Source organism: Athene cunicularia (assembly GCF_003259725.1).
Source record: "Athene cunicularia isolate RWA chromosome 19 unlocalized genomic scaffold, athCun1 chr19_part1, whole genome shotgun sequence".
Classification (NCBI taxonomy): Eukaryota; Metazoa; Chordata; class Aves; order Strigiformes; family Strigidae; genus Athene; species Athene cunicularia.
The window spans coordinates 922,563-937,864 of record NW_020799124.1 but is presented as its reverse complement, the minus strand read 5'-3'; the positions used below and the strand labels follow the sequence as shown (position 1 = coordinate 937,864).

Below are 15,302 nucleotides of genomic sequence, written 5' to 3'. Positions count from 1 at the left end.
CATCGGGGGCGCTGGCCCCGGCAGCCCCCTTTCCCCACCTCAGGGTGGGCTCGTGCAGGCTGGGCGCCCGCGATCTTCTCCCCAAACGCCCCCCCAGTCAGCTGTGCCTGAAAGGAGCCCAGTGCCCGTGGGCCAGGACGCTCGGGGCACTGGCCGTGGCTGGGAAGTTCGTGGTGCCAGCGCACTTCTGCCCTGAAATAACCCCGCGATCGTGTAGGTTCATTGTACGTTCCCGTCAGACCTGAAATACGTGCAGCTGAGGTCAGTGAGATTAAAATGTAATGTTTTGTAATATTATTTTCTATTTTTAGACTGAAATATCAAAATATATTTCGTAATACTTCAGAATAATATGCTTAATGACTGATGACATCCATCTAGATAAATGAAATCAGACCTCTCCCCGAAATTCTCTGAGTGGATCCGAGACGTATGGGCTAAGACAGGAGAATTTCTGTCTTGAGGGATGTTAAACATGAACTTTCAGGAGATCATTATGAAAATTGTTTTCAGTGTTTTTTCTTGTAACTATTAGAACAGAGTGTGTGTATTTATATCCATATCTATATATATGTAGGACAAATGTATTTTAACGTGCCGTTGCTGTGTGCTTCAGGAGGGGTTGGTTTAAAATTACAGGTGCTGCTGCAGTCGACACTCCCTGATGCGCTCTGTCACTTATTGTACTGCTCTTTCCATTCTGTAAATACATTGATCCTTTATATCAGCTCCATGTCTCTATTTCTCAATTCTGTATTTTCCACATCTAAAAACCTCAAGGGTTCGGATATTATTTTTTTTCCTGTCTCATTTCCCACCCCCTGCCACACGTGGGCACTTTGCCGTCACGGGGAGGACACATGTCGGGTCGGAGGTGTGACCTCGCGTGCGCCTCGAGGCACGGACCACGCCGGTGCTTCCGCTGGGGAGCGGGAAGGATGGAGAGAACACCCCAGCTGGAAGGCAGCAGCCCCCTTGCACAGCGTTCTGCCGGCCGGCCCAAGGCCTGCCCCGTGCTGAGCGCGGGTTTGTTCTCCGAGCAGAGCTCTGCGGCTGCGCTGAGCGCGGGCAGGTGCTGCTCACAGGGGAGCGCTTTTTTTTTTTTTTTTTTTAATTTTGTTTTGCTTGACTTAGGGGTTATTTTTGTTTGCTTTTATTCACTAAAGGAGTATATGCACACACTTTTGTAGAAATAAGGTGAAAGCTCATCCGTCGCTTTCCAAAATGAAAAAGGTGATGGAAATGTCATTTCATTTAAACCTGAGACCAGTTTTAAACACAACATCATCTTTGCTCTTTTTTCGGTATGTTTTGTTTTCCTTATAACCAGCACCACTCCTTTTCCTTCCTCTGATGCTGGACAGATTATTTTTTTTTTTAATTTATTTTTCTCATATATTGGACATTTTTATATTTGTACTGTAGTTCTGAGGGGTTTTCCCCACTTTCTATTGTTTTATTCCTGTTGATGGCAAAATATTTTGTGTTAAGTAGCAGTCGACCTGTTTTGGGGGGTAATTTTGTGTGGTATATTGGTATGCAATGCTGACAGGCAGTTGAGACTATTTGGGTTTTAGAATGACACCATTTAGAGTAACACACTATTAACAGTACTTACTAATTTTCTTAATGGTGTAAAATTGACTTCTAAATTGCAATAAAATTTTTTTACTGAACCTATCAACAAAAAAAGCTCCCAGACTTGAAAATCAGCTTCTGTTAGGGCTTTTCCAGTGAAACGACACATGTTTGTGTTTGCTATCTACTAAATGTATGTGCTAGTATTTGTAATTTACTCTCTGTAAAATAGTGGTTTCGAACCGATTCGTACCTTAAATGTAATTTATGTTAGCCTAAGATTCTGCTGTCATAATGAAATACATCAGTCCGTGTCTGAGATCTCACACGTGTGTGTTCTGCACCTGCAGCTGGATTTGATCACAGACCTGCTGGGGACACCGTCGCTGGAAGCGATGAGGACGGCTTGTGAAGGCGCCAAGGCACATATACTCAGGGGTCCTCATAAACAGGTACAGCTGGAGATCGCTGGCCTTTCTTTACACTTGGTCAGGAGAGTCCTTCAGTCAGCCCGTGTAAGCTGGGCGCTCCCCGTGCAGGATGCTGCCTCATCGCAGGGTTGCCCATCCTGGTCCGGTCCTCACGCTGTGTCTGTTCCTTTGGGTCTTTCAGCTCACTCTGCCTGTGAACCAGGTGAAGTTTACCAAAGAAAGGTGGTTGTGGTGTGGCAGTGACGTGGGGTAACGGTGTAGTTATTCCAACTGCTGTTGAGACAAGGCGGTTTCTCACTAGTGAAGTGCTTTTCTGGCTTCTGCCTTGTATGTTTTGTTTGACTTGATGATGCGGGTCAAAGTCTCCCTTTCTGAAGCCACAGTTTTGGTAGCTATTCTGAGTGAAGATGTTAAAGTTAAGTGATAATATTGCCAAGAGACATAAATTAAAATTGACAGTATAGTTTAGAAAGCCCGGAGGGTCTCCTGTACTGTCAGGATGTGGAGTGTTAGCAGTGGAACCCCCATTATCCGGGTCTGTAAAGAGAACAGTGAGGCAGCTCGTCACCAAAGGGTCCCCTCGCTCATCTGTGCAGTCACCTCAGCTCGCCCTGGAAGGCTTAACCAGGTGTTGAAAACTGAGATACCACATTCAATGTAACTGAAGTAAAAGTTAACTACAAAAACCCCACCACACCAGAGAAAAAAGGCAGGATGATGTCGTTATGCTGGTTGGACAACAAAAAGAGCAAATGAAATGTACTGTTAGTAGATACAGAGCAATGCTTATGCAGGAATCCATGGTACAGTGAGAAAGTAGGTATGTCCATCCAATGTGGTCGTTTTAATCATTGCGAGATAGGAAAAATTAACAAAACTAATGACCTGTACATATTAATACATCAGATCTTTCCAGCAGTTAAGTTTGCATCTTTATTTTCTGCATGTTGAAGTAATTTCTCAAATGTCTACTCACCACAATAGTAGTTACCATAGAAATGAGCATTAAATATGTATTCTGCAATATTATTTTAACATGTGGGAGTTCTGCCTCCTTGGCACTTTTGATTCACTACATCAAGTTGTCTCTATTCCATTTCATGACAGGTTTTTTTTCTTTTAACATTAATAATAGGAGGATTTCCTTAAGACTTTCTCTACCAATTTTAAAACGAATCAAGTCTATTTTTTTGCTACCACATGCTAGGAGAGTTGTAACTTTTAAGCATGTAGTCCTGCACTTTCAAGGTTTGAGGGGTTAGAAAAAAGGTTTTATAGGGATTGGAGAAATATATCCACTATACTTTATATATAAAAATATGTAACAGTATGCGAATACATCCAGATACTTTATAGAACACATTGGTTTTAAGTTCTGATAATTTGATAATTGCTTGACAAAGTGCAGTAGTTGTGCTCTTGGTAGTACTAAGCTAGAACTCTGGAGTTTGTTATCCTTGTTCCGTTTGTTAAACCATGATGTTGTATCAAGAACTGAAATGGGCACAAGAATGTCTTCCAGTTTTCTAATCCCAGCTAAAGCTATTCCTGTACGAGCCTCTGAAGCTGTGTCTCTGGAGCCATTAAATAATGGCAGGACTAAAAAGCAAGCAAGGTGAAATGGTATCATAGAACCACAGACTGGTTTGGGTTGGGAGGGACCTTACAGCCCACCCAGTGCCCCCCCTGCCCCGCGCAGGGCCACCTTCCGCCAGCCCAGGTTGCCCAAAGCCCCGTCCAACCTGGCCTTGAGCCCTTCCAGGGAGGGGGCACCACAGCTTCTCTGGGCAGCCTGTGCCAGGGCCTCACCCCCCTCACAGGGGAGAATTTCTGCCTCAGATCTCATCTAAACCTGCCCTCTGTCAGTTTAAAACCATCACCCCTCACCCTGTCCCTCCCCCCTTTCCTGCAGCCCCTTTCAGCCCTGGGGGGCCGCTCTAAGGTCTCCCCAGAGCCTTCTCTCCTCCAGCTGAACCCCCCAACTCTCCCAGCCTGTCCTCACAGGGGGGCTCCAGCCCCCCCAGCATCTCCGTGGCCTCCTCTGGCCCCGCTCCAGCAGGTCCGTGTCCTTCTGCTGTTGGTGCCCCAGAGCTGGACCCAGCCCTGCAGGGGGGTCTCCCAGAGCGGAGCAGAGGGGAGAATCCCCCCCTGGCCCTGTGCCCCCCCTGCTCTGGGTGCAGCCCCGCACACGGGGCCTTTCTGGGCTGCCAGCGCTCGGTGCTGGCTCACGGGCAGGTTTCCACCCCCCACCCCACCAAGTCCTTCTCTGGGGGCTGCTCTCCTCCCCTCCTCGCCCAGCCTGGGTTTGTGCTGGGCTCGCCCTGACCCACGGGCAGGACCTTGCCCTTGGCCTTGGCCTCCAGGAGCTTTGCTCCTCTCCAGCCTGCCCAGGCCCCTCGGGATGGCACATCCCTCCCTCCAGCGTGTGACCACACCGCACAGCCCGGTGGTGTCACCGTGTCCGATGTTTCCTGTGTGGATTTGACATCCTGTAGGCACTGAGTCGCAGGGAATAAACTATAAGCACTTAGTTCTGTGTCTGTAAGGAAAGCAGCGTTGGCTTTTCGTGGAGGCCACAGCAGCTGAACAGTCTGGAGCTGGTTCCTCATGTGCAGCTTGGAAAAAGGGGTTACAGCACATCTGGGTGATTTCTTTAGTGGTAGTTCTGTTTTCAGCTTCGAGCACACTTCATGTTTGAATGCAAATTCATGGCTTTTCATCTGTTAAAATGGATATATTGCTGGTTATAAATAGCTAAATGTTACCAGTCTCTTAATTAGATTAATAGGGAGAGAAAACCAAGTTAGGAACTGGTGATTACTTTGTCACACAAACTATTTTTAATCAATGTAGGTGAGCATAGTAGGAGTTAAAGGGTAAAGCATTTTGCTGCTTTATGTAAAAATAGATCAATGCGTGGAGTTTCTGATCAACCCCCCCCCCAACCCCACAGTGTGTTGGCATAACGAAGATTTACACACCATGGGGACTTCTTCGGCGATTTTGTGTTTAAAAGTTTTTACTTCAAAGTAGATTGAAGTGAATTGATCAAGTTTCTGGAGGGCAGCCCTGGGGGGAGGCGTGCAGGGGGGCAGGAGCCGTCCCGCTCCCCGAGCAGCCGGTGCCTTGTGCTCCCTGGGCAGGACAGGCTCGGCCGAGATGCGCCTCCTCGCGGAGCACCCGGCCGTCGAGTCCACGATAACCAGGTCTTACAGGAACACGGTTTTTACCAGCTTCGTCTGCCCTTGCTAGAACTCTTGCCAGGACTGTTTCTGATCTCTGGCGGTGCGCTGGGTTGCAGTTTGCTGAGACGATGCTGCCCCAGAAGCTGCATATAGCCAGGTGCTCCTGGAATGGCAGACAAGGGGCATAAGTGTACCCCAAAAAAGTGCATAATGTAGTGGATGCAGCAGCATCCGTAAGTAAGGAATGGCACCATGTTTTTCTGCCCCGGTATATGGATGAAACCCACTCAGTCGCAGTGCTTGGATGACAGCGCTTTTTTGTGTGGATGGTGCTTATTAATTAGAAAAACCATATGAAGTTACCAAATATTACAGCTTCCCGTTCTATAGACTGGACTTAGCGAGGCTGGAAAGTGCCTCGTGCTGTGCTTGGTAATTCAGGGTTGACTTAGAGTGATGTTGCTGTGGAGGTGTAATTTTGATGTACGATGGACAAATTTACAGTACGGAAATAACTTCTATTCATTTGCTTTGCTAAACAGGCAGCAGCAACCAATGCCCGGCAGGCATTAGCGCCGCGCGCCCCGGAAGGTCTGGGCGGCGTTGGTGCAGCCCTGGAACCCCTGTGGGTCCCTGCAGTCAGTGAATCTTGTCCCAGAAATATGCTAGCTAGCTTTCAATTGATCTGTTATATTTTAGGCAGAATCTTTTAGTCATTTCTGTCAGCCAGCTCGTATATTCTTCCCACACCTCGACAGCAATTAATCACACACACTAACGAAGAGCTCTCTGTAATTCTTCCTGCCCTAACGGCTCTTCCCAACACCTGCATTCACGAGCCAGTAGGAATGCTGTTGGAATTTTCCTGGGAAGAATACAAAGGTGTGTGTGGCTGTGCACGTATGGGATGGTTTATTTCCCTTTAAAAAATAATAAAAAAAAAAAAAAGTAGGAGTACAGGAGTTAGAGGTAACACACTCCATAGTAGGAGTTTTCTTCACAGCAGTTCCTAGTCTGATATCTGTGGGGTTCTTTTTTACTTTGGTTGGGTTTTTAGTTTTTTTCAACAGGCCTTGTGGCTTTGTTTTCTTCCAAGTGTGAACACTGAGACGTTGTTTTCCCCCGTCTTACCCTTTCCCCCCTCTTCGCTTTAAGGAGTAACTGTTTACTTGTTTGGCAACACTGCCTTTATTTTGAAGGCGGCTCTAGAGCACTCCACTGCCATTCTTTAACCTCGTGGGAATAATGTCGGTTAAGCAGGGAAATATTTTACTTGATTTTGGAAACTGACATTATGGCTTTAAAAAAATAAAATCTCTGAAGCTCATTCTGGAGCCAAAGGAGACTTTGAAATCTGTCTTTAAAATCCATCTTTACTAGGGCATTTGTGCCACAAGGGTTTTTCACTCTCATCTAAAGCTGGAAACTCTGACTGGGCAGGCTGTTGTGCCTGTGAGTGCGAGCAGACGAGGAAACACAGGAGGAAAATCATCTGCAGAGCTGTTTTTTCTGGGGCTAACCAGAGCAAGAATTGCGCAGCTGCTGGGTTGTTTTAACCGTGCAGTTCATGCCCTGAGTACGGCACCGTAAACCAGGGGGGAGTTCACCGAACCCCCTTCCCCCTCCCTTCAAACCTCGGTAGTTGCCCTGTTTATCTCTGTAAAATGCTGCGTGCCTGAAGGTCATTTTAATTGTACTGGATGTCACTGTCAGTTAGATATGGATTGCCCGGGTAAGGAAAAGCAAAATAATCCATAATTTGGCAGTGATTGAGATCAGAAAAATGAAATACTGGAAATGATGTGGTTAATCAAACCCCTGAGCAGCTACAGCTTCAAGTGGTGTCTGTATAGAAAAATAAATATATATATAATATAGGTTTGTCCAGGGATTACATCGGAACTAAGGGGGGAAAAAAAAAAAAAATCAATTCGATCTCTACGACAAGCGCTGAGTTTTGTCATAGCGATCGTTGTCTTGTTGGGGAGCGTTAGGCCGCGCTTGTCCTTTCTAACAAGAAGTTTGTCCTTGGTAACAGTAAAATAACGCGTGCTGTAACCAGTTTCTGCTGATGGATCTGACAGGACAACTGTCTGTGCTCTTCTCTCCTGTTTCCCCTGCAGCCATCCCTTCCTGTCCTATATACACTTTCCAGTCAAGCTACACACGAAGCAGTTCATCTCCTTTGCAGAATGTTGGTCTTTGATCCAGTAAGTATGATTTAAAATTATTTCCATTACTTTTTGCTCTAACGGTTTTTGTTGCCAGCTACTTAAGTGAATATTTACGTAAAGGGCTGCTTGAACCGCTTTCCTCCTGCGTGGCTTTTCAGTACTTTCAGGTTTCTAAAAGCACCATCTTACAATTGGTCAGTTAATTTCCCCCCGGAATGGGGGGGGTTTGCGTTTAAAATCTAGTGGTCTTTTGAAGAAAGCTACGACAGAGTGAGAAAGATGAGGGTGTTCGTGAATCATGCTATCTTTTCCTAGCTAGGTGTAGGTAGCAGAACATCAGATACTCTGATGCAGTTCTAATTAGAGACGTGTGGGTGTTCATGGTCTTGCAACACACAAAAAATTCCTCCTGCAACCACACTGTCACATAACAGGATCTTTTCTTCCACTGAGCATCTGTTTTTTCTAATAAAAATGTGCTGCTGTGGATTTTGGATTTCATCTCTTGGGCTTACTATCGAAAATTGTCACTAGAAAATCTGATACCTGAATCAATGATCTTAATTATTTCATTCTTACAGAAACCCCCCTATCGTTTCAAATGAAAAAATAGACAGATTGCCTGAACTGCCAGGGCTGAAGCTTGCAATTGATGAAGTATTCAGAAGGCGACGCCTTTTGATTTTATTTTTTAAAACTCAAGATTGCACGCTGAACAAAACCCCAGTAATGCTAACTCGTAACTTCCACATAAACTTAATTCTTTTCCTTTCTGACTCCCTCAGCACTTGGAATACTATCATTCCCAAATCACATTTAAGTAAATGTGGGTTTGGTTTCTTTTTAAAGAACCAGGGCGATCCTTTAGGACGGGTGATTTTAATTTCATCTCAGAAGTGTCCTGGGAATTGGGACACTTGGGTTGTGCTTCAGGCTCTGCCGCTGCTTTTGCTGCTAACTCGGGGCACGTAACTTCTGTTCTTTCTTTGGGGATTTTTTTAATTCACCTGTAACAACGGATTTCGTTACGCCTTGAATTTGCAGCAGCACTTCTGTCTGCAAATCTTTAGAGACAGGTGGAATTCTCCTTTTTTTTGATGGGATGATGTTGGACACAGAGAGACTGTGTGCTGTACTGGGGTCATGCATAAAAAAAGGGAAGTGAAAGGCGACTGTAATTGAAACCGTGGCTCTGCCCTGCTCTGCCTCCACAACTTGGTGTGTAAAGTGTTTCTCAGAACATGCCATATCCTGAGTCGGTCTGTTATCAGTGGTGCTTCAGCCTCTGTTTTACTTCAAATACGTACTTACAGACCCGTGAGAATGTTCTGCAGGGTGCAGACCTACACGATGCCGTATTCGCTAACATGAAGTTCTTTGGCTTTATTTTGATTTATTGTAGGAGTCATAATTTTAAGGTTATCTGGAGGAAGTAATTATTGAAAAATGTATTTCTAAAAACCGTATTAGCAGCGTTTTCTATTATTAGCCGTGGTACAGAAGGGTCAATGTCATTTTAGCAACGCTGATTGTTTTTAAGGAAAATCTTCCCCCTAGCGGCAGCGTTTGCAGGATCTGACATAACTAATCCTTTAACGGGATTAGGGGCTTATAAAACAATTTAGAATTAATTGAGGAGTAAGTATTCTCTAGGCAGTTTCAATGCCTCTGAAAATATCCTAACCGATTTTTTTTTTCTATTTTCTTTTCTTTAAATGCAATATTTCAGTCCAAAAGAATATCTGCTAAGGATGCCTTAGCTCATCCATATCTTGATGAAGGGCGGTTGCGATACCACACGTGTATGTGTAAATGTTGTTTTTCCACATCTACTGGAAGAGTTTATACTAGTGATTTTGAACCCATCACTAATCCCAAATTTGATGACACTTTTGAAAAGAACCTCAGTTCTGTTCGGCAGGTTAAAGGTGAGTGGTGGTTAACCTTTGCCTCTGCGTTTGCCTTCCTGCTCCATCCTTTAGTAGTAGGTGGTTAGGACGTGCAGGCTGGATGCGCACACTAACCCAGGTGGGTTCGGCTTTCGGGTGGTTTTAGTAGATACTGGAAATAATTTCACCAAAAGAATTGCTGGTAAACGTTCTGGAGTGGTCCAGCGTGGTCTGCATGAGTTGACTGACGCGCAGAAGTCTGTTGGTTTCAGACCTTAACAGCGTTCTCTGGTGTCAGTGTTCCCCACACACCCCCCTTGCCTGGAGGGGCTGCACCAGGGACGGGGAAATCACTGCTGTCGCCTTTTGGGGCTGGGAGGCGTCACCTCGGCAGGTGTCCGGCCTCACGAGGGAACCTCGGGGTGGGGAGAGGCAGCCCTGGAGTCTGGGAAACGGCTGCTGCAGGGGGACACGAGAGATCTGAAGTCGGATTCTGTCATAGCAAAGCTATAAACCAGACTCTGTTTCTTTGGAAATGGGATCCCGTGAGGAAAGCGATCCTCTGTGAGAGCAGCACCGCGGCAGAGATCGTAGCAGGGATTTAGGATCTGTTTGGTGGCAGCTTGAATAACTCAAGTGGAAGAGGAGGAGAAGAAATGTGTTACTTGAGCAGTTTCTAACAAACAGTTCTGTCCTTTGGGACAAAAATACTCCATGATGTTGCCATGATAACGTGACTTATTTCAGATAAATCCTGAACTTGTAATTCTGAAATTCACGTATCTAGTTCATGCAAGTTGACATAATGTTGGTTTCTTTTTATCCTGTTATTTCCATTCCCCTCCTCTCTTTCTGGAGCTCTGTGCATGGGTCTGCTCTCTCTGAGCTCTTGTTCTAAAGGCTGCCGGCAGCCCTGCAGATCCCAGCCCCTTCCTCGAACTCCCCCCGGGCGTGTGCAGCCCCTCGCCAGACCCTTCGGGCTCTGCTTCTCCAGGGGGCTGTGCACATGCATGTGTATGAGAAGATGTTTTGTCTGACAAGTTCCTCTTGCCTTCTGAAAATTTCCTTTTCTTGTTTCAGTCACCCTCAGGTGGCAGTTTTTGAGCTTGGTGTCAGTAACAATTCACGAGTCCGGCCGGACTGAGCAGTAGAGCTGGCTTCTGGCTGTTTGACCAAGTTCAAGTCGAGAATGTTTTGCTTCTTCAAAAAGTTATACCCTAAAATCGGGATTTAATCTGTAACTGGTTACGGTCAGCCCCATGTTACAGTGGCGATCAGGGGTTTATTTTCTATACATGTCAGTGTGCAGATGAGAGTTTTGTGTGGCTTTGTGCTCCGAGGTGTCGTGTCAGATTGGATTTAGGGAAGTTGGAGTTTGTTCATCCTTGCTAAAATGTATTTTCAGTAAAGGAAGCTGCATGTTCCCCCAGTCTACACTGCATTTACTGAAGCAAAAAAGTGTTAATGGTACGGTGTTCTTTGTTTTTTTCCTATGTGCAGAAATAATTCATCAGTTCATTTTGGAACAGCAGAAAGGAAACAGAGTGCCTCTCTGCATCAACCCTCAGTCTGCTGCTTTTAAGAGCTTTATTAGGTAACTGTATGTAATCACATCTGATATTAATTCACATTTATTAGCAGTACAGAATTCACACATCCAAAATGGTTTATGTTTTAAGTTTCTAAGTGTAGGAAAAGCCCACAGATAACTTCTGCAAAAAAAAACCAAACCAACCAAACCCCACCCTGTATGGTTACATTTTAAAAAAATATTTTTATGAATTCTTCTAGAATTTAAGTAAAAGGCGCAAAAGTTTCCAATAATATTTTTGCGTAAGAGTACAGAAGTTAGACTAAAAGAATTGAAAGGTTGATGTGATTGTAGAATTGCGCTGTAAAAATATTAAAAGGAATGACTGACGGATGAAAAACTGTTAAGAAAACAAGGAGATAAAGTACGGCCAAATATTTGTTGTCGGTGGTGTTGTTGGTCTCGGGGTGTTTTGTTTTGGTTTTGATGGGGATTTTTTTGTTTGCCTCGGAATGCTTGCTCACTGGTCGAGCATTAACTTTCTTGTCCATTAGCTATTGCAAATGAACACTGATTTTCTGTATCGCCTGCATTCTAGTTCCACAGTTGCTCAACCCTCTGAGATGCCGCCATCTCCACTGGTTTGGGAATAAAGTGGAAGATAATATACTACTGAAGATGTAATGTAGCTTTCCACTGGAGTCTGGGATTTGCAATTCTGGAGGTTAATCATGCTTGTACTGTAATTTTACTAATGAAGTTTTAAATTAACAACCACTACTTGTACAATATAAATAATATTTAGAAATGTACTAGACTTTTAATCTTGTAAAGTGGTTGTGCTTTTAGAAGAAAATATTTTACCCAGAGTTGCACGTGTTTTATGAATTCTAGTGCAGCTGTGATGGCTCAGCTCAGAACAAACAGAATTGTTTTTTTTTTTTTTTTTTTTTTTTTTTATTGAAGTGAGATTGTACAAAAAGATAGACATACATTTTGATATTGAGCCATTCCTGAAGATTTTGGGTTTTCTAAAACTAAGGAATACAGAAAACTTGACTGTGACCAATCATGAAGTCACGTCAGATGACAGTGGCCACAGTGAGTGGACACGTCACCTGATGATCAAATCCTATAAATAGCTTCTCACTAGAGCTGTGGTGGTGATGTGTGCTGTTCTAAAATCAAATGTTGTGAGTAGAGAGAATGAGTTTGTGACTAGGAGAGACTAAATTTCTGTTTCCTTACCCAGTATAAATATATATATATATTTAATCTATTTTTATTAGAAGTTTTTCTGCTCTTTCTTACATAAAACCCCCCAGCATGCATCTTCTATGTGTGTAAATAATTCCATTTATGGGCTAATTTCAGAGATCCCTGACATCATTGCTGTATAGAGAGAAACTAGCTTGCACATTTTAGGTCTGTGAAATTTTGTGAGAACTTTTTCCTGCACTGGACAGTTGAGAGAGAAAAAAAAAAAAAAAAAAAAGGAAAAAAAAAAAAGCACATAGGGAATTATGTTAATTGTGTTCGTGTCTTTAGGCAAAGCTGTGGAAGTCTTGAAATGTCACAGTAGTAAATAACTTTTATTACTTTTTGGCTAATTCTTTTTCTGTTGGAACACTGAATTCTGTGCATATGTATATATGAACACAAATTGAAGGCCTCTACCTCCTGGAGTATACAACTTGGTTTGTTTACCTCCACATGATTTTTTTTTTTTTTTTTTTTAAGTTCAGTGTGGAGACTTGAAACTTGAATGTCCCTTCCAACTTTTATATTTAAAACAGGACTAGAAAATTGAAGACTGTTTTTCACCTGTACAAAGAAATACTAAAGGGTGGTCTTAAAATTTGAGCATTGGTCTGGAGAAAAACCGTGGTGTTTGTTATGGACAATTAACTGTTAAAGTTATTGTAAGTTATCTGTATTTAGCAGAGTATTTTCAACAAGAGTGATCTGAGCTGAAATTGGAGACTATTAGTAAGTTATGTTTGGAAGTTTTAACTTCAATGAAGTAATTATTTGCTGTGAAAGAGACAAACATTGAATAACTGAACAAAGATGGTGCAATATCTTTGTTTTTTGTGAGGCTCCTGAGAATTAAACCAACTGAAGCATTTCAATTCACTTGAATGAGAAACGTCTTTAATTAAAAGAGCCCAAGAAGACACTGGTATGAAAGGTAAAATCTCAGAGGTTGGTCAGTTAATGTGGCACACTTGCTGGTCACTTTGTAAAATGTAGATTTGAAGTACAGTGGTGAAAACATTAAATGTGACATTTGAAAAAGAAGTGGTGTTATCTTTATTTCCTGTTTGATCTCCCACCTTTATTTCAGAACAAGTTGTTACAATCTTGATTAAGTTCTGTCTAAAAGAACACAAGTAAAAAGACTTTATAACATCTTGTTTCAGGCATGGTTTCGATTTTTAAACCCGCATGCATACACACACACACACGTATTTCTCATATATGTGACTTCTTAAACAAAATATTCATTTATTCTTTAAGCTTGATCCTGGAGAAAGGCAAAACTTGCTGATTAAATCAAAACAAGCAATTGACTTGCACTTTATTGGGAGGGTGAAAGACATCCAGCCAAGGATGGATTTCACTTAGTTTGCAAAGTTTGTGTTGCTTTTTTTTCAGCACAAATGCTTTCGTTGTTTTCTCTAGTCCTAATGCAAAGAATCCAGTGTGCAGTGCTGTGGCAGAATATGACTGAAAACGTTCCTGTTTTATGGGTGTGACCTTTTTAAAGATCAAACAAATCGAACTGCACAGTTCAAGCCTCAGGACCTCACCAGAAATAAACTGAAAAGCCGCCTGAGTGTGTGCTCTGGTCCCAGGGCTGGCGCAGATCCTGGCTGTGACTCCTGTATCTGCCTCTTCTTCAACCTCTCGAGAGTCTCGGTGCTGTTATGAGCTGAATTTTAACATGTTCTGGAACCGGTGACGGTGGTGCCATTATTGCTTCATGGTTGTCTGTTGCTGGGCTCGTTGCCATTAATTCACTGCCGGTTTTACTCAGTCTGCTCGTTACGTTCTCCTTCAGCGTAAGACTCTGGTACAAGGGGGCAGTTTTCTTGTCAAATCTTCTCATTCTGACGCGGTTTTGCCAGGGTATGAGCACGTAACGACACGGCTGGCAAACACCGCTTTGTGCATCTGTACTTTTTGGAGCTCGTTGCTAGAGGTCCATGGGTTAATCTTGTTCCTAAACATAAAAAGAATAAAATGTCTTTTGGACATTTACCTTTCAGGGTGTCATCATGCAAATGTGGGCAAGGCACTGTGCAGAATGAGTAACCGCAATCGGCAGGAACGCATAACTGAAATTGTGTGTGCAAATATATCCAACAGCCGGTTCTGGTAATGTTTTCTGTAGCCTCAACTGCGTTTTCTGTGTTTGATGTCAACCAGTTACAGTGAAGGTGAGACCTCGTAAGGGCCGTGCTGGACAGACAGTCCCTCCCGCAGCGAGCGCGCACGTGTGCCCGCGCGCAGGGATCGGGACGTGAGGTCAGCAGAGCTGTTTCTGTCCCAGCGAGGTTGGAATCTGGCTCGTGCTTTCCACAGTTGCATTTGAATCAGTTTTAAACTTTGTTGGAATCCGTGTTGAGTTACACATTGTAATCCTAAATTTTAAGCTCTCTAAGTACAGCTTCTGCATCTCCTTCTATTAATTGTGCCTTGACAAGAGTACAGAAGTAGTGAGTGCAAGGAGTGACTTCAGAATTACTCACAAATTGTCCAAGGAACATCCAGGTGTTAAAGGCCCGATCTCTGTGTCCATCGGGAAGGTGGTGCAAAGGAGCTGAACGCCAGCAGCTGGGGACAGGCAAGCTGCTAAAACCCATTTCCTGACGCGTGGGGAAATACCACTGACTGATTCAAATCAATTAATTTCCGAAAGCGATGAAGCGCTTTTCTCCTTCGGCCGGTTTGTTAGTGCCGTATTTGGGACTTTACTCTTTGACCCGCTGGGAGTGTGTGAACGCTCACCAGACCGAACTGATGGGTTTAATTTAATATTTACTGGGTAGCAATTTTTCTAATCATCTTTTTTTACCCTTTATTTGTTTTAGTAACGGAGTATTCGTGAGATCCTTGAACTGTTTGTTCTTTGTAACTTTTTAAAATTCTTCTGTCAGGTCTAACTTGATAGAAAGTTCTGTTCACTGTACTTCTGTAATCCTGCTCAGGTATGGTTACTTTAAAACTGTTTGTGACATTGATAAATGGGGGAAACTGGACTCCCGGCAGAGAACTGACACATAATCTGCGTGTACGCCTTGGACGGCTTCTGTGCTCAATAAAGGATGGAATCAGACCCCCCCAGCTGATCGTGCTCTTGCTGCCGTGACGGTTTAAGCTCCCGGGTCAGGACGGACCCGCCCCTGGAAGGCGCGTTGGGACGCGGCAGGAAAAGGCGCTTCTCCGCACCTGGGGCCGCTCCGGGGCAGCGGCCGGTTCCCCCCGGCCCGTTCCCCCGGCCCGTTCCC

General features: G+C 43.9%; 1 protein-coding gene across 2 annotated transcripts in view; it reads left to right on the top strand.

Annotated features, from left to right (window-relative positions):
* The window catches only part of NLK (nemo like kinase), a 64,011-nt gene extending 50,808 nt beyond the window's left edge, over positions 1 to 13,203 (top strand). The window contains exons 7-11 of one of the 2 annotated variants that reach the window (XM_026861410.1): positions 1,929 to 2,030; positions 7,318 to 7,404; positions 9,098 to 9,296; positions 10,758 to 10,851; positions 11,387 to 13,203. In XM_026861410.1, the coding sequence (XP_026717211.1) occupies positions 1,929 to 2,030; positions 7,318 to 7,404; positions 9,098 to 9,296; positions 10,758 to 10,851; positions 11,387 to 11,441 (537 nt within the window). In that variant the 3' untranslated portion in view covers positions 11,442 to 13,203. Of the gene's footprint in view, positions 1 to 1,928; positions 2,031 to 7,317; positions 7,405 to 9,097; positions 9,297 to 10,757; positions 10,858 to 11,386 lie in introns of both variants that reach the window. The other variant, XM_026861411.1, reaches the window with a different exon arrangement.
* Positions 13,204 to 15,302: the final 2,099 nt, after the last annotated feature.